A 27,068-nucleotide genomic window follows, 5' to 3' on the forward strand; every position below is an offset into this window, starting at 1 on the left:
GCTGCACTGTCTGCTGCTGCTGTAGCACTGTCAGCTGCTGCTGCTGCTGCTGTAGCACCGTCAGCTGCTGCTGCTGCTGTACCACCGTCAGCTGCTGCTGCTGCTGCTGTAGTACCGTCTGCTGCTGCTGTAGTACCATCTGCTGCTGCTGTAGCATCATCTGCTGCTGCTGTAGCACTGTCAGCTGCTGCTGTAGCACTGTCAGCTGCTGCTGCTGCTGTAGCACCGTTGTTGGTGTGGCTTATTGAGAATACCAAGATACAATTAACCCCAGAGGGTTAGCCACCCAGGATAACCCAAAAAAGTCAGTGTCATCGAAGACTGTCTAACTTATTTCCATTGGGGTCCTTAATCTTGTCTCCCAGGATGCAACCCACACCAGTCGACTAACACCCAGGTGAACAGGGAAAAACGCCTGGAACTAGTGCTCATATTGGTGAATTTAAAGCCAACAAAGGTTGGTTTGAGAGATTTAAGAATCGTAGTGGCATACACAGTGTGATAAGGCCTGTTCTGGAAGAAAATGCCAAACAGGACCTACAGTACTCAGGAGGAAAAGGCACTCCCAGGACACAGTGTCTCATCAGTCATTGCTGCATCTTCAATAAAGGTAAGTGTCATTTATTCTTCATTTAGTAGAGTAGTACATGCACAATATATATTGTGCATGTACTACTCTACTATTGTGCATGTATCCTTCTCTTTGTGTGTAGGAAAATGTATATTTCATGTGGTAAAATTTTTTTTTTCATACTTTTGGGTGTCTTGCACGGATTAATTTGATTTCCATTATTTCTTATGGGGAAAATTCATTCGCATAACGATAATTTCGCATAACAATGAGCTCTCAGGAATGGATTAATATCGTTATGCGGGGGTCCACTGTATATCAGTATTGTTCACACGTAGGAAATCAGCAAGCATAAGGCTTGTATACCAGTTGTCTGTGTACAGTGTATGGCCCTTGCCAAGGTATGGTTCCATTATCCTGCGAACATCATCACCGGAAATGCCCAACATCCGTCTGTCATCATCGAGTGTATTTCTCCCGGTGTATACAATAGCATCCAACACAAGACCATTCTCACAGTCACACATAAAACAATAAGTTTTATACCAAAGTGATTATGTTTGCTTGGTATATATTGCTTGAATGACAGGTGTCCCTTGAACAGAATCAAGGACTCATGAACAACAATGTTCTTGGATAAAAGTATGCTCTGAATTTCTGCTTCAAATACATAAACACTTCCCGGATTTTGTATAGGTCATTTCTGTTTGGCGTATTTCTGTCTGAGAAGTGCAACATCGTAGCAAAAGAGTGAATCTGTTGCAGGGAAGGTCGTCATGGAAAACTGGAGTACTGGTGAAGTGGTCTGTGGACCAGTAATTACATATATTGTTCTTATAGGTATGTGGCCTGAGCATGACGGTGGCAAAGAATAAATACATTTCAGCCACTGTTGTGTCCTACCACCTGTGCAGCTGTGATGATTCTCCAACCTCTGTTATGTTGTCCATGACATATTGGTAATAATTGTTTGTCTGGGTCACTGTCAACTTCATTATAGGCTTGTCAAAGTACAACTGGAAATAGTCAAACTCTGTAGACTCATTCGTTATGGGACATTTTGGCTGGATACCACTTCCACTCGCATCAAAATCACAAGGCTGTGGCACGAATATACTTTTATTTATTTATTTATTTTATATAGGTAGTAGGTTGGTAGACAGCAACCACCCAGGGAAGTACAGTGGTCCCTCAATAATCGTCCATAATCCATTCCTGGAAGTGGGGCTATTATTGAAATGGACGATTTACAAATCAATTTTCCCCATAAGAAATAATGTAAATTCAATTAATCCGTTCCTGACACCCAGAAGTATTAAAACAAAAATCTTTTTTACATGAAATATAGATGTAGTACATAAACAATACAGTGGCACATGAAGAATTAAACATTAACAGAATAACACTTACCTTTATTGGCGATTCTTCTTTGTGTATGGAAGACTGGAGAATGAGACTGATTGGATGAATTACTGTTTGGAAGGGAAATCCCCTTCCATCAACACCTCGGGTACCAATTGCTTTTCTGGGGTTACTTCTCTTCTCTGTTTCTTAATGCCACTAGGACCACCTTGAGAGTCACTGGAGTCCTGTCTCGCAAAAAAAAACTGTCCAGAGAGCTCTGTTTCTGGCGTCTCTTTAAAACTTCCCTAAAATGGGCCAAGACTCTGTCACTGTACAAGTTGCCGATATGGCTTGCAACATCCTTCTCTAGGTGATGTTTCTCCATAAATCTTTCCATCCTACCCCACATTTCAAAAATCTCCTTAATTTCTGAAGAAGGCACCTTCCTCTATCTCTCTTCCTCCTCCTCTGCAGCAAGATTCAGAGCTGCCATCTGTTGCTGTTCCTGCTGAAGCTCTTGTAGCTCCTCAGTGGTTAGCTCTTTGTTGTGGTCCTCCACCAACTCTTCCACATCCTCCAAACTTACATCCAACCCCATGGAAGTCCCCAGTGCCACAATGGATTTAACAACTGACATAGGCTCATCAGGGTCAGCCCCAAACCCTTCAAAATCCCTCTTGTGGACACAATCTGGCCACAATTTTCTCCAAGCAGAGTTCAAAGTCCTGGTAGTCACTCCCTCCCAAGCCTTAACCCTTTGACTGTTTCTGACGTATAAATACGTCTTACGAGCCAATGTTTCTGACGTATTTATACGCATAAATTCTAGCAGCTTCAAATCAAGCAGGAGAAAGCTGGTAGGCCCACATGTGAGAGAATGGGTCTCCATGGTCAGTGTGCACCATATAAAAAAAATCGGGGAGCCAGTGGTGCATTGTGGGAATGCCATTTCAGTTGTCCTTTTTCAGCATGTCTAGCGGTAAGAAATATGTGATTCCCCAGCAAATCTGGGACTCTTCTCTTCCCAAGTGATGCTCTAACACAGATGGAAGTGTCAGTGAAGATCAATTTCATGATTTGGAGGAGTTTGAGACCAAAAGCAATGGAGGAGGAGGAGGGGAGGAAGAGGAGGAGGAGGAGGAGGAGGAGGAGGAGGAGGAGGAGGAGGGAAGGAAGAAGAGGAGGAGGAGGAGGAGGAGGAGAAGAAGAGGAGGAGGAGGACGATGATGATGTAATAATATTGTTCCCTTGAAGCAAGAAAAAAAAAAGTCCACCCCATGACAGTGACAAGATAAGGGGAGATAACATCTGATAAGAGCTGACTTTGATGAGGGTAAAGGAGGGTAATATTACATGACCATCGCCCTCCCTTTGTTTTTGCTGGTACACAAACATTTCTGTCTGTCTATTTGTCTGTCTGTCAAGCTCCCTGTCTGTCCATCTAGCTCTCTGTCTCAGAGAGAGCCACAAGACTGTGTCATCACTTTTACTCACATCTTCAAGCAGAGTATAGCACTTTGTCTGGATTTCTTGGGTTATCCTAGGTAATTTACACTATGTATACTTGTATTTATGTGTACCTGTGAGACAGAGATAGGCAGACAGATAGAAAGAGAAACAGATTGAAAGATATAGAATGAGGGAGAAAGATAATTAGATAGAATGGAAGAGGGGAAGCAGCATCCGACCCCATTGTTTTGACAGGAGGTAGGGGGAGTGACTAATGAGACAATATGTCACTTTGACAGCTGCCGACTTCTGACTCAAAACAATTATAAGCCACACACTTGCACACAAGACAGGGAGGAGGAGAAGGAGGAGGAGAAGGAGGAGGAGGAGAAGGAGGAGGAGGAGGAGAAGGAGGAGGAGGAGGAGAAGGAGGAGGAGGAGGAGAAGGAGGAGGAGGAGGAGAAGGAGGAGGAGGAGGAGAAGGAGGAGGAGGAGGAGAAGGAGGAGGAGGAGGAGAAGGAGGAGGAGGAGGAGAAGGAGGAGGAGGAGGAGAAGGAGGAGGAGGAGGAGAAGGAGGAGGAGGAGAAGGAGCAGGAGGAGGAGGAGAAGGAGGAGGAGGAGGAGAAGGAGGAGGAGGAGGAGGAGAAGGAGGAGAAGGAGGAGGAGAAGGAGGAGAAGGAGGAGGAGGAGAAGGAGGAGGAGGAGGAGAAGGAGGAGGAGGAGGAGGAGAAGGAGGAGGAGGAGGAGGAGGAGGAGGAGGAGGAGGAGGATTGTTTGTTTGTTTTTGTAAACAAGTTTTGTAAACAATATATTGATAATTATGTTTGTGTGCTTATTGTGTTGTATACAACGAGTGTATATATATACATTGCACCTTACTTTGGTCTCATAGGCCACATAAGTTATGTGAAAAAATAAAATAGTGAAAAAAACAAAAAACCTTCAATTACAAGTAAACTAAAGTTTACCGGGTGAGCGGCAGTCGCCGCTGTTGCCATACGCGGCTCATTTTCTGCAAACTTCACGGCTCTATATCTCGGTAAGTACCGATGGCAAAATTTTTTTTTTTTTGGACTAAAACACTCAGAAAAATAATCTTAACATTTTCATAAGAAAAAATAATTTTTTTTTTTTTTTGAATATTTGGCGACATAGAATGACAGTTTCAGAGAGGGGCCTGAAACAGTCAAAGGGTTAATTATAAGGCTTACGCACTGGAGAATACTGAAATGTTCTTTCCAAAAATCTCGTAGGGTCAAGTGAGTTTCTGAGGTCACATTCAAGCACCTTTCAAACATTGCTTTGGTGTAGAGTTTTTTAAAGTTTGCAATGACCTGCTGGTCCATGGGCTGGAGGAGAGGAGTGGTATTCGGAGGCAAGAACTTCACTGTGATGAACCCAAACTCCTTCAGAATGAGGTCATCCAAGTTTGGAGGATGAGCAGGTGCATTATCCATTACTAGGAGGCACTTGAGATCCAATTTCTTTTCCAGGAGGTAATTCTTCACACTAGGGCCAAACACTTCATTGAACCACTCTACAAAAATTTCCCTCGTGACCCATGCCTTACTATTAGATTTCCAAAACACACACAATTTACTCTTCATAACATTGTTTTTCCTGAACACTCTGGGATTTTCAGAATGGTACACTAGTAATGGCTTCACTTTGAAATCCCCACTAGCATTAGCACAGAACATTAGCATCAGCCTGTCTTTCATAGGCTTGTGTCCTGGCATTGCCTTTTCTTCTTGTGTAATGAAGGTCCTCTTTGGCATTTTCTTCCAAAAGAGGCCTGCTTTGTCACAATTGAACACTTGTTCAGGTTTCAGTCCTTCAGCCTCTATGCACTCCTGGAATTCATGCACATATTTTTCAGCCGCCTTGTGGTTCGAACTGGCAGCCTCGCCATGCCTTACCACACTGTGTATGCCAGTACGCTTGTTAAATCTCTCAAACCAGCCTTTGCTGGCCTTAAATTCACTCACATCATCACTAGTTGCAGGCAGTTTCTTTACCAAATCGTCATGCAACTGCCTAGCCTTTTCACAAATAAGCGACGTCATAAGACTGTCTCCTGTTAATTGTTTCTCATTTATCCACACCAATAATAACTTCTCAACATCTTCGAGTACTGGTGATCTCATTTTTGTCAGCATATATACCCCCTTTACAACAACAGTGTCCTTGATTTCCTTTTTCTTGGCTATGATGGAAGATATGGTTGTACGGGATTTGTTATACATCCTGGCCAGTTCGCCCACACGTACGCCACTATCATATTGTTCAATGATGTTTTTCTTAAATTCAATCATATTTCTCACCTTCTTTACCAAAGGCTTGGCACTAGGAGCTTTCTTTGGAGTCATGGTAGCTTATTTAGCATTTAAATAACTTGCAAGCACTAAAATAAATGAAATATTATGAAATATTTTGCTGGAGCATGTGAGGGGACCGTCGCTCACTGGTAAACAATGGCACACTGGCTGGGAAGGAAAGGCCGAGGCGTCTTGAGGCCGCTCAGACCGTGAGTACGCGTCCGGGACGAAGGACTATTAGTGAGTTACCTGACCATTTGCGAGCCAATATTTTGACGAAAAAACAGGACTACAGTGGACCCCCGGTTAACGATTTTAATCCGTGCAAGAGGGGTAATTGTTATGCGAAATAATCGCTATGTGAATGAATTTTCCCCATAAGAAATAATGGAAATCAAATTAATCCGTGCAAGACACCCAAAAGTATGAAAAAAAAAATTTTACCACATGAAATATACATTTTCCCCACACACAAAGAGAAGGATACATGCACAATAGTAGAGTAGTACATGCACAGTATATATTGTGCATGTACTAGTCTACTAAATGAAGAATAAATGACACTTACCTTTATTGAAGATGCAGCAATGACTGATGAGACACTGTGTCCTGGGAGTGCCTTTTCCTCCTGAGTACTGTAGGTCCTGTTTGGCATTTTCTTCCAGAACAGGCCTTATCACACTGTGTATGCCACTACGATTCTTAAATCTCTCAAACCAACCTTTGCTGGCTTTAAATTCACCAATATGAGCACTAGTTCCAGGCATTTTTCCCTGTTCACCTGGGTGTTAGTCGACTTGTGTGGGTTGCATCCTGGGAGACAAGATTAAGGACCCCAATGGAAATAAGTTAGACAGTCTTCGATGACACTGACTTTTTTGGGTTATCCTGGGTGGCAAATCCTCTGGGGTTAATTGTTTCTTGGTATTCTCAATAAGCCACACCAACAACGGTGCTACAGCAGCAGCAGCAGCTGACAGTGCAGCAGCAGCAGCAGCTGTACCACCAATAGTAGCGATGGTTGATTGGGGTTTATTATACAACCTGGCCAGCTCGGAGACATGCACTCCACTTTCATACTTATCAATGATCTTTTTCTTCATCTCTATTGTAATTCTCACCCTTATTGCTGTAGGGTTGGCACTAGAAGCTTTCTTGGGGCCCATGGTCACTTATTTTCCAGAAAAAGCACCGAAAACACTGTAATAATACGAAATATTCCGATTGTATGCTTGGATGTTACCGCGGAGGCTGGCTGGTAAACAATGCCACCGGCGGAACATGTGAGCGTGGCTCAGGCCGCGTCTCGGACGAAAATCGGCAAGCGGGTTTTTAAGCGGTATGTGAGGCAAAATTTTTGCGATTAAAGTAAGCGGTATGCGAAATAATCTCTATGTGATGCCATCGTTATGCGGGGGTCCACTGTATTTCCGAAATGGACGACTTTCAGGCCGGACGATTATTGAGGGACCACTGTACTACCGTTCTACCAGATGACTGTGAAACAGAAACCTGTAACTGTTTTGCATGATGGTAGGATTGCTGGTTCCTTTTTCTGTCTCATAAACACGCTAGATAACAGGGATATCTTGCTGCTCCTACTTACACTTTGGTCACACTTCACAGACATGCACATGCATATATATGTACATACATACATCTAGGTTTTTCTCCTTTTTCTAAATAGCTCTTGTTCTTCTTTATTTCTTCTATTGTCCATAGGGAAGTGGAAAAGAATCTTTTCTCTGTAAGCCATGCGTGTCGTATGAGGCGACTAAAATGCCGGGAGCGATGAGCTAGTAACCCCTTCTCCTGTAGACATTTACTAAAAAAGAGAAGAAGAAAAGCTTTATAAAACTGGGATGCTTGAATTTGCGTGGATGTAGTGCGGATGACAAGAAACGGATGATTGCTGATGTTATGAATGAAAAGAAGTTGGATGTCCTGGCCCTAAGCGAAACAAAGCTGAAGGGGGTGGGGGAGTTTCGGTGGGGGGAAATAAATGGGATTAAATCGGGAGTATCTGAGAGAGTTAGAGCTAAGGAAGGGATAGCAGTAATGTTGAAGGATCAGTTATGGAAGGAGAAAAAGAGAATATGAATGTGTAAATTCAAGAATTATGTGGATTAAAGTAAAGGTTGGATGCGAAAAGTGGGTCATAATAAGCGTGTATGCACCTGGAGAAGAGAGGAATGTAGAGGAGAGAGAGAGATTTTGGGAGATGTTAAGTGAATGTATAGGAACCTTTGAACCAAGTGAGAGAGTAATTGTGGTAGGGGATCTGAATGCTAAAGTAGGAGAAACTTTTAGAGAGGGTGTGGTAGGTAAGTTTGGGGTACCAGGTGTAAATAATAATGGTAGCCCTTTGATTGAACTTTGTATAGAAAGGGGTTTAGTTATAGGTAATACATATTTTAAGAAAAAGAGGATAAATAAGTATACAAGATATGATGTAGGGTAAAATGACAGTAGTTTGTTGGATTATGTATTGGTAGATAAAAGACTGTTGAGTAGACTTCAGGATGTACATGTTTATAGAGGGGCCACAGATATATCAGATCACTTCTTAGTTGTAGCTATAGTGAGAGTAAAAGGTAGATGGGATACAAGGAGAATAGAAGCATCAGGGAAGAGAGAGGTGAAGGTTTACAAACTAAAAGAGGAGGCAGTTAGGGTAAGATATAAACAGCTATTGGAGGATAGATGGGCTAATGAGAGCATAGGCAATGGGGTCAAAGAGGTATGGGGTAGGTTTAAAAATGTAGTGTTAGAGTGTTCAGCAGAAGTTTGTGGTTACAGGAAAGTTGGTGTGGGAGGGATGAGGAGCGTTTGGTGGAATGATGTAAAGAGAGTAGTAAGGGAGAAAAAGTTAGCATATGAGAAGTTTTTACAAAGTAGAAGTGATGCAAGGAGGGAAGAGTATATGGAGAAAAAGAGAGAGGTTAAGAGAGTGGTGAAGCAATGTAAAAAGAGAGCAAATGAGAGAGTGGGTGAGATGTTATCAACAAATTTTGTTGAAAATAAGAAAAAGTTTTGGAGTGAGATTAACAAGTTAAGGAAGCCTAGAGAACAAATGGATTTGTCAGTTAAAAATAGGAGAGGAGAGTTATTAAATGGAGAGTTAGAGGTATTGGGAAGATGGAGGGAATATTTTGAGGAATTGTTAAATGTTGATGAAGATAGGGAAGCTATGATTTTGTGTATAGGGCAAGGAGGAATAACATCTTGTAGGAGTGAGGAAGAGCCAGTTGTGGGTGTCGGGGAAGCTCGTGAGGCAGTAGGTAAAATGAAAGGGGGTAAGGCAGCCGGGATTGGTGGGATAAAGATAGAAATGTTAAAAGCAGGTGGGGATATAGTTTTGGAGTGGTTGGTGCAGTTATTTAATAAATGTATGGAAGAGGGTAAGGTACCTAGGGATTGGCAGAGAGCATGTATAGTTCCTTTGTATAAAGGCAAAGGGGACAAAAGAGAGTGCAAAAATTATAGGGGGATAAGTCTGTTGAGTATACCTGGTAAAGTGTATGGTAGAGTTATTATTGAAAGAATTAAGAGTAAGACAGAGGATAGGATAGCAGATGAACAAGGAGGCTTTAGGAAAGGTAGGGGGTGTGTGGACCAGGTGTTTACAGTGAAACATATAAGTGAACAGTATTTAGATAAGGCTAAAGAGGTTTTTGTGGCATTTACGGATTTGGAAAAGGCGTATGACAGGGTGGATAGGGGAGCAATGTGGCAGATGTTGCAGGTGTATGGTGTAGGAGGTAGGTTACTGAAAGTAGTGAAGAGTTTTTACGAGGATAGTGAGGCTCAAGTTAGAGTATGTAGAAAAGAGGGAGATTATTTCCCAGTAAAAGTAGGCCATAGACAAGGATGTGTGATGTCACCATGGTTGTTTAATATATTTGTAGATGGGGTTGTAAGAGAAGTAAATGCGAAGGTCTTGGCAAGAGGCGTGGAGTTAAAAGATAAAGAATCACACGTAAAGTGGGAGTTGTCACAGTTGCTCTTTGCTGATGACACTGTGCTCTTGGGAGATTCTGAAGAGAAGTTGCAGAGGTTGGTGGATGAATTTGGTAGGGTTTGCAAAAGAAGAAAATTAAAAGTGAATACAGGAAAGAGTAAGGTTATGAGGATAACAAAAAGATTAGGTGATGAAAGATTGGATATCAGATTGGAGGGAGAGAGTATGGAGGAGGTGAATGTATTCAGATATTCGGGAGTGGACGTGTTAGCGGATGGGTCTATGAAAGATGAGGTGAATCATAGAATTGATGAGGGGAAAAGGGTGAGCGGTGCACTTAGGAGTCTGTGGAGACAAAGAACTTTGTCCTTGGAGGCAAAGAGGGGAATGTATGAAAGTATAGTTTTACCAACGCTCTTATGTGGGTGTGAAGCATGGGTGATGAATGTTGCAGCGAGAAGGCTGGAGGCAGTGTAGATGTCATGTCTGAGGGCAATGTGTGGTGTGAATATAATGCAGAGAATTCGTAGTTTGGAAGGTAGGAGGAGGTGCGGGATTACCAAAACTGTTGCCCAGAGGGCTGAGGAAGGGTTGTTGAGGTGGTTCGGACATGTAGAGAGAATGGAGCGAAACAGAATGACTTCAAGAGTGTATCAGTCTGTAGTGGAAGGAAGGCGGGGTAGGGGTCAGCCTAGGAAAGGTTGGAGGGAGGGGGTAAAGGAGGTTTTGTGTGCGAGGGGCTTGGACTTCCAGCAGGCATGCGTGAGCGTGTGTGATAGGAGTGAATGCAGACAAATGCTTTTTAATACTTGACGTGCTGTTGGAGTGTGAGCAAAGTAACATTTATGAAGGGATTCAGGGAAACCATCTGGCCGGACTTGAGTCCTGGAGATGGGAAGTACAGTGCCTGCACTCTGAAGGAGGGGTGTTAATGCTGCAGTTTAAAAACTGTAGTGTAAAGCACCCTTCTGGCAAGACAGTGATGGAGTGAATGATGGTGAAGGTTTTTCTTTTTCGGGCCACCCTGCCTTGGTGGGAATCGGCCAGTGTGTTAATAATAATAATTTATTTTATGTCTTTGCAAACAGTACATTGAGATTTTGCATTTACAATAGTGGGTTGCAATGCAAAGAGAGCCTCTATTATGCCTAAGCATTATGGGTCAACTTAACATTATTGACTTACAGTCTACTTAATACTAAGGAGTATATCATAGTTGTACAGTAGGATAGTAATTATTTCATAGTTGTACAGTAGAATATTAATTATAAATTAATCAAAATTTGTATAATACAAGGATATATTTATATTCGAAAATGCTTTTTTTGAAAGCAATGATTCAATTATATTCCTGTCAACAATGGATAAAAGGTTCAATGTGACTGTTTGTTATGATATGGGAGTACATAGGTGAGCAAGTGTGTACTGAGTATTTAGCATTTAGTCTAGGGTGATTAAGTGGCTTTTGAGAAGAGTCTTAAATTGATTTTCAGACTGGGTTACTTTAATATCTTCTGGTAATGAATTCCATATTTTGGGCCCTTTATGTGCATAGAGTTTTTACACAGTGTGATATGGACACGAGGTATATCAAAAAGTGATCTGTGTCTTGTGCTGTGGTCATGTGTCCTGTTTAGGTTGGTGAGGAGAAGTTTGAGTGGGGGGTTTATATTTGCGTGTATTGTTCTGTGTATGTAGTAGGCACATGAATAAGTATGGATGTTCTTAATGGTGAGCAGATTCAGACTTTTGAAAATTGGTGGAGTATGCTGGCAGGAGTGGGAATTTGTTATTCTTACTGCTGCCTTTTGCTGGGTTATTAGGGGTTTTAGGTGATTGGATGTTGTTGATTCCAATGCACAAATTCCATATGTAAGATAAGGGTATATGAGTGAATGGTACAGTGCCAGGAGAGCTGATTGTGGAACGTAGTACCTTATCTTTGATAGTATGCCTACAGTCCAGTTCCACTCACGATCACATGGTGCAGGGTGGACCTGTGGCATGGGGCGAGGGGGAGCAGGAGGAGGGACAGGAGTGGAGGCAGCACATGGTTGAGGGGATGCCGGGTGGTCCTTTGTCTGTCCACCCACTGCGCCATGTGGTCCAGGCACTGTGCCACCCACCACTACTTCCTCCATCCCTACATACTCGCCTTCATGATCACTTTCACTATCAGTGACCGGAGTTTTGGATTGTGACCTGCCACGACCCTTGGGGATTGCATATGTCAAACTGCCTGAACATAGATAATGACGCCTAAAAGTACGCTTCACTGTGAATAATGAACTTCACCATCACTAGACGAATCCTCGAATGGCATAAAATCAATCTCATCGTCACTTACATCACTTTCACTATCACTAAAACACCAGGAAATTGATAGTTTCCTCTTGCAAAGTTGCCTATGGGTAACACTCGCCACTCCAGAGGTGCTTGGCCCAGGGTCTTGTGTGGCCACACTGGCCACCCCAGAAGTGCTTGGCCTAGAGTCTGCTGTGGCCACACTGGCTACCCCAGAGGTGCTTGGCCCTAGGACTGGTGTTGCTACCCCTGAGGTGATGGGCTGAGGGCCATCTGGGTTATCGTCGACATTTTCACTAATTCCTTGAATATTACTGGCCCCATTGGTGTCAAATCCACTAAGCTCACAATCTATATCACTTTCCTCGAATAGTAGTGTTAATACGACAAGGCATAAGTGAATCACAAGGATGTGCCATGATGATGACCCAAGATGGAGCTGAATGTAACTGGTCTTACCATGTGTTACCCAGGCGTCCCATATTTTTTTTATACCGTGCACACTGAGTGTGCACACCCATTCTCTCATGTCTTGGCAACTCAGGCCTATCGCGCCAATTTTGAATGAATGAAAAATAAAACGTATATGTACGTTTGGGGTGCTACGTGAGAGAACGTATATATACGTTTGGACCGTTTAAGGCTTGGTTTGCTTAGTTTAGGAGAAGGTGTAGAGTTAATAAAAGTATTAGTCAGAGAGCTGAAGAGGGGTTGTTTAGATGGTTGGGTCATTTAGAGAGAATGGATCAAAGCAAAATGACATGGAGAGTGTATAAATCTGTAGGGGAAGGAAAGCGAGGTAGGGGTCTTCATCGAGAAGGTTGGAGGGAGGGGTTAAAGGAGGTTTTGTGGGTGAGGGACTCGGGCTTCCAGCAAGCGTGCGTGAGCGTGTTACATAGGAGTGTATGAGGACGAATGGTTTTTGGGACCTGACGAGCTGTTGGAGTGTGAGCAGGGCAATATTTAGCGAAGGGATTCAGGGAAACCGGTTATTTTCATATAGCCGGACTTGAGTGCTGGAAATGGGAAGTACAATGCCTGTACTTTAATGGAGGGGTTTGGGATATTGGCAGTTTGGAGGGGTATGTTATATATCTTTACAGTATATACTTCTAAACTGTTGTATCTGGGTGCCTCTGCAAACACAGTGATTATGTATGAGTGTGGTGAAAGTGTTGAATGACGATGAAAGTATTTTCTTTTTGGGTCACCCTGCCTTGAGAGACAGCCGACTTGTTGGAAAAAAAAAAAAAGTTTACTTTGATTTATACAGCAACTTCTTGTGGAATACGGGAGATATCTTACTTTGTTAGACTGTGCTAATTACCTTACTTAATATTGCAGTGCCACTTGGGTTCACACATCGCAGTGAAAGTAACTCTGGAACTCCATTACAACCAGTGCTGAGCTCCCAACCTGCACCAGCAGCCCCAACTCATGGAGCTCCTTCATTTATGGGCTCCCCAGGACCTGACCCCATACCATTAGGACAAGGACAGGTAACAATATTTACTACTATACATTCACAAAAATTTATTTTCAATACTGTATATTGCTATTGATTTTTATGAATACTGTATACTGTAGTTATTTACATAGTTATTACTTGTGATTTATTTTAGATGTACTGTAATTCAAATCTTATTCCTTTATCTCGTAGACTTCAGTGGGGGCAGAACATGTACCCCCTGGCTGTGTGATAGCATGGAGGGGAGGAGAGGGCCTCAAAGTGTTCTTTGTTCAGCAAGAGGGACATGTTGTCTCTCCCAAAATACCTCTAATGTTAAATGTCTACAAGAAAATTGGTAAGGCTTCATGTGGTTCCAGACATTTGAGGTGTGATTTTAAAAATTAAGAGCAACTATAGGTGTAACATCTAGAGCAATGATTGATATGCTTAAGCCCCACTTATATGGCAGGTTAGGTTCCAGGCTACCGCTGTAAAGCGGCTATCACCATAAAGTGGAACGCCCTTTTTTTCACTTATAAATACATATAAATACTAGAAAACAAGTTTACACTAACATACATTAGACCGTCATTTAGCACGGCAGTTACATTCCTGAAAATGCCGTGTTTGGTAAAAATCATGTTAGATGAACTGAAGAACTTGTGGGAAAAATAGGGTTACATTCCTGGGAGCCCCCAAAAAGCCAAACAACAATTTTTTAGGCCTCCACATCTTACAAAAATAAAAGTGAATATGTAACTGTAGTTCATCGTTGTGATGTATTATGTTGTTTTTACTGCTTAAGACTACAACTGTAACAGAAATAATAGGATTTCTTACTTTAAATTGTGGGTGCTGGTGTTTGTGGATGATTATGAAGAGAGTGGAGAGTTATGCTGTGGCCCTACTGGGCTGAGGTGGATGGTAGAGGTCGATGGTTGTACTGGAGTGTCTAACTTTGTCATTCAGTCACTCAGTAAGTCAGCCAAGTCAGTAAGTCAAGTCATTCAGTCAGTAAGTCATTCATTCAGTAAGTCATTCATTCAGTAAGTCAGTCATTCATTCAGTAAGTCAGTCAGTCATTCAGTAAGCCAGTCAGTCATTCAGTAAGTCAGTCATTCAATCAGTCAGTCACACAAACTCATGTTTACCTCTTTGTCTGTGTACAGAGTAACACTTCATTACGGCTACAGGTTATATCTTGTCTAATATCTTTGTTTCTTTGTTAATTCTAAGACTTAAATGCTTATACCTTTTCTTGCCACTTTCAGCAACACTGGTATGTCTACTGGGTGTCATGATTGCTTGGCAGATACAAGATATAGTAATTAAAATATCGTAACACAATTGACAAACACTGCTAGCTTGTAGCAGAGAAAGACTTGACACATATGAAATATGACTGCTGGGATGGTGGGGTGGTGTCGGGGAGTGGCAGGGGATGGCGGAAGGGATACTTAGCTGCTCCACAGCAAGGCATCCGCTTGAGCAAAATAGAATATTTTTTCCTTCTCACAAACTGAACCGTGTTAAATTAATTTTACGACGTGTTACATAAAATTGTGCCGCAATTCTTCAATCTTGCAATACCCAAATCGTGCAATACCCAAATCATACCAAATAAACTCATGCTAAATGATGGTCTACTGTATATTAAGTTAGCAGTAGAACTAGGCATTAAAAAAAATAAAAAAAGTAAAATACACATATAGTGCACTCATTACTTACCTTAAAATACAATGGAACCTTGACTTATGAGTGTCCCAAGTTACGAGTTTTTTGAGATACGAGCTGTCCCTTGGTCAATTTTTTTGCTCTGAGTTACGAGCCAGCTCCCCCCTTCCTCTTTCCCCTCAACTCAAAACCTGGACACCTCTCATGTTTATCTATGATTGCATGCTTTAATTCCATGGATATCATTCTCTTTTTCTTCTCAGCAATAATAATATTAGAGTCAGGTCACTCAGTAAGTCAGTCAAGTCACTCAGTAAGTCAGCCAAGTCACTCAGTAAGTCAGTCAAGTCATTCAGTAAGTCAGTCAGGTCACTCAGTAAGTCAGTCAAGTCACTCAGTAAGTCAGCCAAGTCACTCAGTAAGTCAGTCAAGTCATTCAGTAAGTCGGTCAGGTCACTCAGTAAGTCAGTCAAGTCACTCAATAAGTTAGTCTAGTCATGCAGTAAGTTATTCAGTCAGTCAAGTCACTCAGAGAGTCACTCAGTAAGTCAGTCATTCAGTAAGTCAGCCATTCAGTCACACAGACTCATGTTAACCTCTTTTTCTGTGTACAAAGTAACACTTCAGTTATGGCTACAGGTTATCTCTTGTCTAATATCTTTGTTAATTCTAAGACTTTAAGTGCTTACTCCTTTTCGTGCCACTTTCAGCAACACTATTATGGCTACTGGGTGTCATGATTGCTTGGCAGATACAAGATATAGTAATTAAAATATCATAACACAATTGACAAACATAGCTGCCTTGTAGCAGAGACTGGACATGTATGAATTACGAATGCTGGGATGGTGGGGTGGTGTAAGGGAGTGGTAGGGGATGGTGGAGTGGTGTCAGGGAATGGTAGGGGATGGTGGGGGTGGTGTCAGGGGGTGGTAGGGGATGGTGGGGGGTGGTGTCAGGGAGTGGTAGGGGATGGTGGGGTGGTGTCGGGAAGTGGTAGGGGATAGCTCCCTGGCTGCTACACAACAAGGTGGCCGCTTGAGCAGAAGAGAATTTTTTTTTTTCCTTCCCACAAACTGAACCATGTTAAATTAACCCCTTGACTGTCGCAACCCCCAATCCTGAGGTGTCTCCTGGTGGCACAAAATTAAAAAAAAAAAAAAAAAAAAAATTCTTATGAAATGATAGAGAATCTTTTCCCGATTGTAATGACACCAAACAAACGAAATTTGATGGAAACCTGACGGAATTACGCTCTTGCAAAGTTAGCGACCTCGGCGATATTTACAAATCGGCTATTTCACCCACTTTGAGCCCTATTTTCGGCTAATTCCGTTGTTCCAGTCGACCAAACTCATAGCTATTTCTTTAGAACTCCATTTTTTTCTATCGATTGAGTACAAGAAACTGCCCATTTACTGATTTCAACTACCCAATAACGTGGTCAGAAATTTGCAATTTGGCCAATTTCACGAATATTAAAAAAATATGACAATTTCAAAATAAGGTCCAGAATGAACAATGCAGACATTCCTGGCTCTAAAATAACATTTTCTTTGTTCATCAGTCACGTCTCCAGACCCCTCTGATATTACTCTTGCTTTCTATTTTGAATTTTTATTCAAAAAATAGAAGATTTACTGTTATGCAGACTACTGCAATATTGTAATAATTGTACAAATAATGTAAACCCATTCATGACTGCATATTAGAATGGCTAGTTGGACATTTATTGGACAATGACATCATTTGTTTACTTTTGAACATCGGCAAAAATCGGCGAGGGGCTTGGACTTCCAGCAAGCGTGCATGAGCATGTTAGATAGGAGTGAATGGAGACGAATGATACTTGGGACCTGACGATCTGTTGGAGTGTGAGCAGGGTAATATTTAGTGAAGGGATTCAGGGAAACCGGTTATTTTCATATAGTCGGACTTGAGTCCTGGAAATGGGAAGTACAATGCCTGCACTTTAAAGGAGGGGTTTTGGGATATTGGCAGTTTGGAGGGATATGTTGTGTATCTTTATATGTATATGCTTCTAAACTGTTGTATTCTGAGCACCTCTGCAAAAACAGTGATAATGCGTGAGTGTGGTGAAAGTGTTGAATGATGATGAAAGTATTTTCTTTTTGGGGATTTTCTTTCTTTTTTGGGTCACCCTGCCTTGGTGGGAGACGGCCGACTTGTTGAAGAAAAAAAAAATTATAAATGTATGTATATATATATATATATATATATATATATATATATATATATATATATATATATATATATATATATATATATATACATATATACATATATACATATATACAGTGGACCCCCGCATAACGATTACCTCCGAATGCGACCAATTATGTAAGTGTATTTATGTAAGTGCGTTTGTACGTGTATGTTTGGGGGTCTGAAATGGACTAATCTACTTCACAATATTTCTTATGGGAACAAATTCAGTCAGAACTGGCACCTGAACATACTTCTGGAGTGAAAAAATATCGTTAACCGGGGGTCCACTGTATATATTATATATTATATATTATTTATATATATATATATATATATATATATATATATATATATATATATATATATATATATATATATATATATACAGTGGACCCCCGCATACCGCATGCATCGCATACCATACAATCCGCATACCGCTCGCTTTTTTCGCAAAAATTTTGCCTCGCATACCCCCCAAAAACCCGCTCACCGCTCTTCGTCCGAGACGCGTCCAATGTGTGGCCTGAGCCACGCTCACATGTTCCGCCGGTGGCATTGTTTACCAGCCAGCCTCCGCGGTAACATCCAAGCATACAATCGGAACATTTCATATTATTACAGTGTTTCTGGTTATTTTTTCTGGAAAATAAGTGACCATGGGCCCCAAGAAAGCTTCTAGTGCCAACCCTACAGCAATAAGGGTGAGAATTACTATAGAGATGAAGAAAAAGATCATTGATAAGTGTGAAAGTGGAGTGCGTGTCTCCGAGCTGGCCAGGTTGTATAATAAACCCCAATCAACCATCGCTACTATTGGTGGTACAGCTGCTGCTGCACTGTCAGCTGCTGCTGCACTGTCAGCTGCTGCTGCACTGTCAGCTGCTGCTGCACTGTCAGCTGCTGCTGCACTGTCAGCTGCTGCTGCACTGTCAGCTGCTGCTGCTGCACTGTCAGCTGCTGCTGCTGTTGTACCACCGTCAGCTGCTGCTGCTGCTGTAGTACCATCTGCTGCTGCTGTAGCTTTGTCTGCTGCTGCTGTAGCATCGTCTGTTGCTGCTGTAGCATCGTCTGCTGCTGCTGTAGCATCGTCTGCTGCTGCTGTAGCATCGTCTGCTGCTGCTGTAGCATCGTCTGTTGCTGCTGTAGCAGATGATGAGCTCTTCGTTGTGGTCCTCCACCAACTCTTCCACATCCTCCAAACTCACATCCAACCCCATGGAACTCCCCAATGCCACAATAGATTTCACAAGTGACATAGGCTCATCAGGGTCAGCCCCAAACCCTTCAAAATCCCTCTTGTGGACACAATCTGGCCACAATTTTCTCCAAGCAGAGTTCAAAGTCCTGGTAGTCACTCTCTCCCAAGCCTTACCTATAAGGCTTATGCAGTGGAGGATGCTGAAGTGTTCTCTCCAAAAATCTCGTAGGGTCAAGTGAGTGTCTGAGGTCACATTAAAGCACCTTTGAAACATTGCTTTGGTGTAGTTTTTTTTAAAGTTTGCAATGACCTGCTGGTCCATGGGCTGGAGGAGAGGAGTGGTATTCGGGGGCAAGAACTTTACTGTGATGAACCCAAACTCCTCGAAAATTAGGTCATCCAAGTTTAGAGGATGAGCAGGTGCATTGTCCATTACTAGGAGGCACTTGAGATCCAATTTCTCTTCCAGGAGGTAATTCTTCACACTAGGGCCAAACACTTCATTGAACCACTCTACGAAAATTTCCCTCGTGACCCATGCCTTACTATTAGATTTCCAAAACACACAATTTACTCTTCATAACATTGTTTTTCCTGAACACTCGGGGATTTTCAGAATGGTACACTAGTAACGGCTTCACTCTGAAATTCCCACTAGCATTAGCACAGAACATGAGCATCAGCCTGTCTTTCATAGGCTTGTGTCCTGGCAGTGCCTTTCCCTCCTGAGTAATGTAGGTCCTCTTTGGCATTTTCTTCCAAAAGAGGCCTGTTTTGTCACAATTGAACACTTGTTCAGGTTTCAGTCCTTCAGCCTCTATGTACTCCTTGAATTCATGCACATATTTTTCAGCCGCTTTTTGGTCCGAACTGGCAGCCTCACCATGCCTTACCACACTGTGTATGCCACTACGGTTTTTAAATCTCTCAAACCAACCTTTGCTGGTCTTAAATTCACTCACATCACCACTAGTTGCAGGCAATTTCTTTACCAGATCGTCGTGCAACTGCCTAGCCTTGTCACAAATAATCGACATCATAAGACTATCTCCTGCTAATTGTTTCTCGTTTATCCACACCAATAATAACTTCTCAACCTCTTCGAGTACTGGTGATCTCATTTTTGTCAGTATATTTACCCTCTTTGCAACAACAGCATCCTTGATTTCCTTTTTCTTTGCCACGATGGAAGCTATGGTTGTATTGGGTTTGTTATACATCCTGGCCAGTTCGGCCATACGTATGCCACTTTCATATTGTTCAATGATGTTTTTTTAAATTCAGTTGTATTTCTCACCTTCTTTACCAAAGGCTTGGCACTAGGAGCTTTCTTTGGAGCCGTGGTAGCTTATTTAGTAGTTGCAAGCACTAAAATGAATGTAATATTATGAAAGATTTTGTATGAGCAAGTGAGGGAACCGTCGCTCACTGGTAAACAATGCCACACTGGCTGGGAAGGGAGGCCGGGGTGGTTCAGAGTGTGAGTACGCGTCCCAGACAAATGACTAATCACGAGTCAATCTACGATTAGCAAGCCAATGTTTTGACGAAAATATCGTTACGATTTCCGAAAATTACGACTATTGAGCCCTACGATTATCGAGGGACCACTGTTTATACGTTATATACAGTATTGGTCTCTCAGGCCCCAAATGTTAGGAAAAGAAAAAAATTAGAAAAGAAAAAACTATAAAAAACGTAAAATAAAGTAATTCATGTATGTGGAAATCGTTGATGTTACCGCCACCCGGTCATTTTGGGTCAACTTCTCGGCACTGTATCTCGGTAAGTACTGATCAGAAATTTTTGTTTTTTTTTGTTTTATTACCTTCACAAAAATATACTCTTTAACCCTTTCAGGGTCCGTCCCGTAGATCTACGGCTTTACGTTCAGGGTCCAAACCGTAGATCTACGCCATGAGCTCAGCTCACTCTGATAAACTGTGAGTGGTACATTTGGGCCTAGATATGAGAGAATACATCTATGTGGTATGTGTGCACCACATAAAACAGATCCTGCAGCACACTGTGTAAAATGAGAGAAAAAAAATGAAATCATGATTTTTCAATTCTAACAGCAACTTTGCAGTGTTTTTTCTTATGTTTTTTATAGTTGTATTTGCGATTTCTTGGTCTCATTTGATAGAATGGAAGACATATTACAGAAATAGAGATGATTTTGATTGGTTTTAGCACTGGAAATGGCTTGAAACTGAGCTCAAAGTAGCAGAAATGTTAAATTTTTGCCGATATTCAAGAGTAAACAAACGACCTCACACGTCTAATACACGTCAGCTGGTGGGTCTAATATACATTCACAAATATGGTGATGATATTTATACAATTATTACAGTATTGCATAACAGTAAATCTTCTATTTTTTGGTGTGAATAAAAATTCATTATGTGAATAAAAAATCAAAATGGAATTTATTTGTAAAGCCTCAAAACATAACTAATGAACAGAGGAAATGTTAGTTTAGTGCCAGGAATGCCTACATTGTTCATTCTGGACCCTATTTTGAAATTGGAATATTTTGAACTTTGTGTTAAATTGGCCAAATTAACAATTTCCGATCACTTTATTTTGTAGTTGAAACAGTTGACTTGGCGATTTCTTGTGCTCAATCAATAGAATAGAAGTAATACTAGTGAAATAGCTAAGAATTTGGTTGATTGGAATAATGTAATTGGCCTAAAATGGGAGTCAAAGTCGGCAAAATTGCCGATTCGTAAATATCGCTGACACATCAAAATTCGCGAGAGCATAATTTCGTCAGTTTTCCATCAAATTTCGTACTTTTTGTTTTATTACCTTCGCGAAAAGATTCTCTACCATTTCATAAGAAAAAATAACAAATTTTTTTTATTGAAAATTCTTGGACACTGGTGCATGACTCCAGATTTGGGCCTTGGACCCTGAAAGGGTTAATTCTGTAAGAAAAAATACTTTTTTTTTTTTTTTAAATTTCTTGGACACTGGGGCACCCCTTCCAATTTTGGCCTTGGACCCTGAAAGGGTTAACCCTTTCAGGGTCCGTCCCGTAGATCTACGGCTTTACGTTCAGGGTCCAAACCGTAGATCTACGTCATGAGCTCAGCTCACTCTGATAAACTGTGAGTGGTACATTTAGTCCTAGATATGAGAGAATACATCTATGTGGTATGTGTGCACCACATAAAACAGATCCTGCAGCACACTGTGTATAATGAGAGAAAAAAACTGAAATCATGATTTTCCGATTAAAACAGCGACTTTGCAGTGTTTTTCGTATGTTTTTTATAGCTGTATTTGCAATTTCTTGGTCTCATTTGATAGAATGGAAGACATATTACAGAAATAGAGATAATTTTGATTGGTTTTAGCACTGGAAATGGCTTGAAACTGAGCTCAAAGTAGCAGAAATGTTAAATTTTTGCCGATATTCAAGAGTAAACAAACGACCTCACACGTCTAATACACACCAGCTGGTGGGTTTAATATGCATTCACAAATATGGTGATGATATTTATACAATTATTACAGTATTGCATAACAGTAAATCTTCTATTTTTTGGTGTGAATAAAAATTCATTATGTGAATAAAAAATCAAAATGGAATTTATTTGTAAAGCCTCAAAACATAACTAATGAACAGAGGAAATGTTAGTTTAGTTCCAGGAATACCTACATTGTTTATTCTGGACCCTATTTTGAAATTGGAATATTTTGAACTTTGTGTTAAATTGGCCAAATTAACAATTTCCGATCACTTTAATTTGTAGTTGAAACAGTTGACTTGGCGATTTCTTGTGCTCAATCGATAGGATAGAAGTAATACTAGTGAAATAGCTAAGAATTTGGTTGACTGGAATAATGTAATTGGCCTAAAATGGGAGTCAAAGTCGGCAAAATCACCGATTCGTAAATATTGCTGACACATCAAAATTCGCGAGAGCATAATTTCGTCAATTTTCCATCAAATTTCGTACTTTTTGTTTTATTACCTTCACAAAAAGATTCTCTACCATTTCATAAGAAAAAATAAATTTTTTTTTTTTTTTTGGAAAATTCTTGGACACTGGGGCACCACTTCAGATTTGGGCCTTGGACCCTGAAGGGATTAAGGACCCCTAGCTTTATTGACAAGCTATTTACAAGTTAAGGATTCCTAACTTTATTGGCAAGCTAAGAGCTGTTACCTACATCAGTTCATTTGAAAGCATTTTTATTGTTAAGAGACATACAAGTGGGGAACAGGATAAAGTTGGAGCCATCTGTGGGCCAGCATTTTCATTTGATCAACTGACTTTATCTCGTTGACATCATTATGCTGTACGTATGTGTTCCATACTCGAGTCATCCTGGGTATATGTGATCTCAGATTAAGTGATGTTCTGGAGAAGGGTACAGCCAGAGTGAAGTTGCTGCTTTCTGCCCATCTTGTGGCATAAAAGCTTGTTTCACGCTGTCCTCAAAGTGGAACCACGTGTGGTCCTTTGACAATATTGGCCTTGTACATAACAGTAAGGCCACCCACATCCCTCCTGTGTTGAAGGCTCTGCTGAAATGATAGATCTATCCAGGATGGGTCCAGGCAAGAGATGAGACGTCTTGTTCTGTTCTCTACTCTGTCAAGCAGTCGCAGCTGAAAAGGGGGGGGGGCAGGCAAACCAAGAAAGTGGAGCATACTCAAGGTGTGAGCATACTTGTGCCTCGTACAGAATTTTGCAACCCCTACTGTCAAGCAGATACGAGATACGGCGATGTGCTGTAAGCTTCCTGGCTGCCTTGTTTGCAAGATTTACAACGTGGTTCTTCATGGTCAGTTTGGACTCAAATTTCACCTCATGGATATCAACTTCTACCCCAGGTGCCAACACCCTCCCATTCATCCTTACTTCTGCACTGGCATTACCATCATGGCACCTAGAGACCATCATGATTTGTGTTTTCTCAGGTGCAAGTGTTACTTGCCATCTATTTCCCGAAGCTGATATAACTCTTAGCTGGTGATTGATGTAGCTTAGAGCAGCTGGCATTTCTTTTCTCTCTCTCTCTCTATCAATCTCTCCATCTCTATATATCTATCTCTATCTCTCTCTATATCTCTCTATCTATCTATCTATCTCAACAAGTCATTCGCCTCCCACCGAGGCAGAGTGACCCAAAAAGAAAAAAATTCCCCAGAAAGATAACACTTTCATCATCATTCAATACTTTCACCTCACTCGTACATTATCACTGTCTTTGCAGAGGCGCTCAGATATGACACTTCAGAAGTCCCTCCAAACTGCCAATATCCCAAACCCCTCCTTTAAAGTGCAGGCATTGTACTTCCCATTTCCAGGACTCGAGTCCAGCTAAACCGTTTCTCTGAATCCCTTCACAAAATATTACCCTGCTTACACTCCAACACCTCGTCAGGTCCCAAAAACCATTTGTCTCCATTTGCTCCTATCTAATACGCTCATGCACGCTTGCTGGAAGTCCAAACCCCTCACCCACAAAACCTCCTTTACCCCCTCCCTCCAACCTTTTCGAGGGCAACGCCTACCCCGCCTTCCTTTCCCTACAGATTTATGTGTGTGCTCTCCATGTCATTCTACTTTGATCCATTCTCTCTATATGGCCAAACTCCCTCAACAACCCCTCTTCAGCCCTCTGACTATTACTTTTAACTCCACACCTTCTAATTTCCACACTTCGAATTCTCTGCATAATATTTACACCACACATTGCCCTTAGACAGGACATCTCCACTGCCTCAAGCTGCCTTCTCATTGCAGCATTTACAACCCAAACTTCACACCCATATAAGAGTGTTGTTACCACTATACTTTCATACATTACCTTCTTTGCCTCCATTGATAACAGTTTTTGTCTCCACATGTACCCCAACGCACCACTCACCTTTCTTCCCTCGTCAATTCTATGGTTAACTTCATCCTTCATTAACCCATCCGCTGACACATCAACTCCCAAATATCCGAAAACATTTACTTCTTCCATACTCCTTCTCTCCAATGTGATATCCAGTGGATATAAATGCCCTGGAAAACATACAAAGGAGGATGACAAAGTTGATCCCATGTATCAGAAGTCTTCCCTATGAGGATTGAAGGCCCTGAATCTGCACTCTCTAGAAAGGCGTAGAATTAGAGGGGGATATGATTGAGGTGTATAAATGGAAGACAGGAATAAATAAAGGGGATGTAAATAACGTGCTGAAAATATCTAGCCTAGATAGGACTCGTAGCAGTGGTTTTTAGTTTCAAATTCAAATTCAAAGTTTATTCTCTACAAGGATTACAATGCTGAGTTTACAGAATTTGGTTATTGTGTGGTTTACATGTAAAATAATTACAGAGTGTACCACTAGAACACCTAGCATGGCTAGGCATTTCGGGCAGACTTATATTAAATCTTAAGTTTAAAATATTACAAAATTATGAGGTAAGTTGGTATTATGGCTAAGTGACTAAATACTAGTTGTGAGTTTAGCAATGTGAATGCTTTTGTTTTGGCACTATACATAGTTTCAGTATTGGAGTATCACAGGCCAACTTATGAGTAGTTAAGATTCATTATTTTGAGATTGAGATTGATATTTCTGTTTATGGTCAAATGGGTGAGTGAGTGTAAGTGTGAACCACCAGGTGGTATTTGTATTATTAGTTGACAGGGTGTATCAGGGAGATAAGATGTTTTCTGATGGTAGTTTTGAAGGTGATGAATGTGTCTGCAGTTTTGGAATTTTCAGGTAGGGTGTTCCAGATTTTAGGGCCTTTGACATACATTGAATTTTTGTAAAGGTTTAGTCGGACACGGGGAATGTCATAGAGATGTTTGTGTCTGGTGTTGTGCCTGTGGGTTCTGTCATAACTATCAAGAAAGCGTTTTAGGTCAAGGTTAATATTGGAATTTAAGGTCCTGTAGATGTAGATTGCACAGTAGTAAGTGTGGATGTACTGAACAGGGAGTAAGTTTAGATCTATGAAGAGTGGGGGGGTGTGTTGTCAGGGATGGGATTTAGTGATTATTCTTACTGCAGCTTTTTGTTGGGTTATTATTAGCTTTAGGTGTGTTGCTGCAGTTGAACCCCAAGCACAGATAGCATAGGTGAGGTATGGAAAAATTCAGATTCAGGAAGGATATAGGAAAGCACTGGTTTGGTAATAGAGTTGTGGATGAGTGGAACAAACTCCCGAGTACAGTTATAGAGGCTAAAACATTGTGTAGCTTTAAAAATAGGTTAGATAAATACATGAGTGGGTGTGAATTGGACCTGATTAGCTTGTGCTACTTGGTCAGTTGCTGTGTTCCTTCATTAAGTGAATGTGACCTGACATGACTAGGTTGGGGCATTGGCTTAAGCTGGTAGGAGACTTGGACCTGCCTCACATGGGCCAGTAGGCTTGCTGCATTCTTCCTTCTTTCTTATGTTCTTATGATCTAAATCATTTGTTGCCCTCATCACCTTATTCTTATCTATGTTCACTTTCAACTTTCTACCTTTACACTTCCTCCCAAACTCATCCACTAACCTTTGCAACTTTTCTTTAGAATCACCCATAAGCACAGTATCATGAGCAAAAAGTAACTGTGTCAATTCCCATTTTGTATTTGATTCCCCATAATTTAATCCCACCCCTCTCCCCAACACCCTAGCATTTACTTCTTTTACAACGCCATCTATAAATACAATATATTAAACAACCATGGTAACATTACACATCCCTGTGTAAGACCTACTTTTACCAGGAAGTAATCTCCCTCTCTTCTACAAACCCCAACCTGAGCCTAATTATCCTCATAAAAACTTCTTATAGCATTTAGTAACTTACTACCTATTCCATATACTTGCAACATCTGCCACATTGCTCCCCTATGGAACAAATCTAGGAAAATGCCCCTCATCACATCCACATCATGCACAATTTAGTCTTGACTACACTGTTTTTCTTGAATGCTATGGGATTTTCAGACTGATACACGAGTTAAGGATTCACTTTCAAATCCCCACTAGCATTACTACAAAACATAAGAGTTAGCTTGTCTTTCATAGACTTGTGTCCTGGGAGTGCCTTTTCCCTCTGAGTAATGTAGGTCCTGTTTGGCATTTTCTTCCAAAACAGGCCTGTTTCATCAAAATTGAACACTTGTTGGGGTTTTAATTTTTCAGCCTCTGTGTACCCCTTGAAGTCCTGAACATATTCTTCAGCCACTTTTTTTGTCAGAACTGGCAGCCTCACCATGCTTCTTAAATCTCTCAAACCAACCTTTGCTGGCATTAAATTCACCAATATGAGCACTAGTTCCAGGCATTTTCTTAATAAGATCATCATGCAACTGCCTTTCATTTTCACATATAATTGACTGCAAAACACTGTCTCCTGATAATTGATTCTCATTGATCAACATCAACAACAGTCTCTCCACATCTTCGAGTATTTGCGATCTCTGTTTTGTAAGCATATTTGCACCTTTTGCAACAACAGCTGCCTTGATTGCCTTTTTCTTGGCCAAGATAGTAGTGATGGTTGTATGGAGTTTGTTATACCTGTACATACATCCTGGCCAGCTCGGAG

At 41.2% G+C, this 27,068-nt stretch overlaps 1 protein-coding gene and 1 long non-coding RNA gene across 4 annotated transcripts in view; one reads left to right on the forward strand and one right to left on the reverse strand.

Moving 5' to 3' along the window:
• Positions 1-27,068, forward strand: part of LOC128689073 (uncharacterized) — a 172,910-nt gene that overhangs the window by 61,065 nt on the left and 84,777 nt on the right. Inside the window, exons 3-4 of the mRNA XM_053777154.1 lie at positions 13,292-13,446; positions 13,608-13,752. Coding sequence (XP_053633129.1) covers positions 13,292-13,446; positions 13,608-13,752 — 300 coding nt within the window. The remainder of the gene's footprint in view (positions 1-13,291; positions 13,447-13,607; positions 13,753-27,068) is intronic.
• LOC128689075 (uncharacterized) overlaps positions 1-27,068 on the reverse strand; it is an 88,333-nt gene that overhangs the window by 10,667 nt on the left and 50,598 nt on the right. The gene's annotated exons all lie outside the window — the stretch shown is intronic.

Source organism: Cherax quadricarinatus, chromosome 21 (genome assembly GCF_038502225.1).
Source record: "Cherax quadricarinatus isolate ZL_2023a chromosome 21, ASM3850222v1, whole genome shotgun sequence".
Classification (NCBI taxonomy): Eukaryota; Metazoa; Arthropoda; class Malacostraca; order Decapoda; family Parastacidae; genus Cherax; species Cherax quadricarinatus.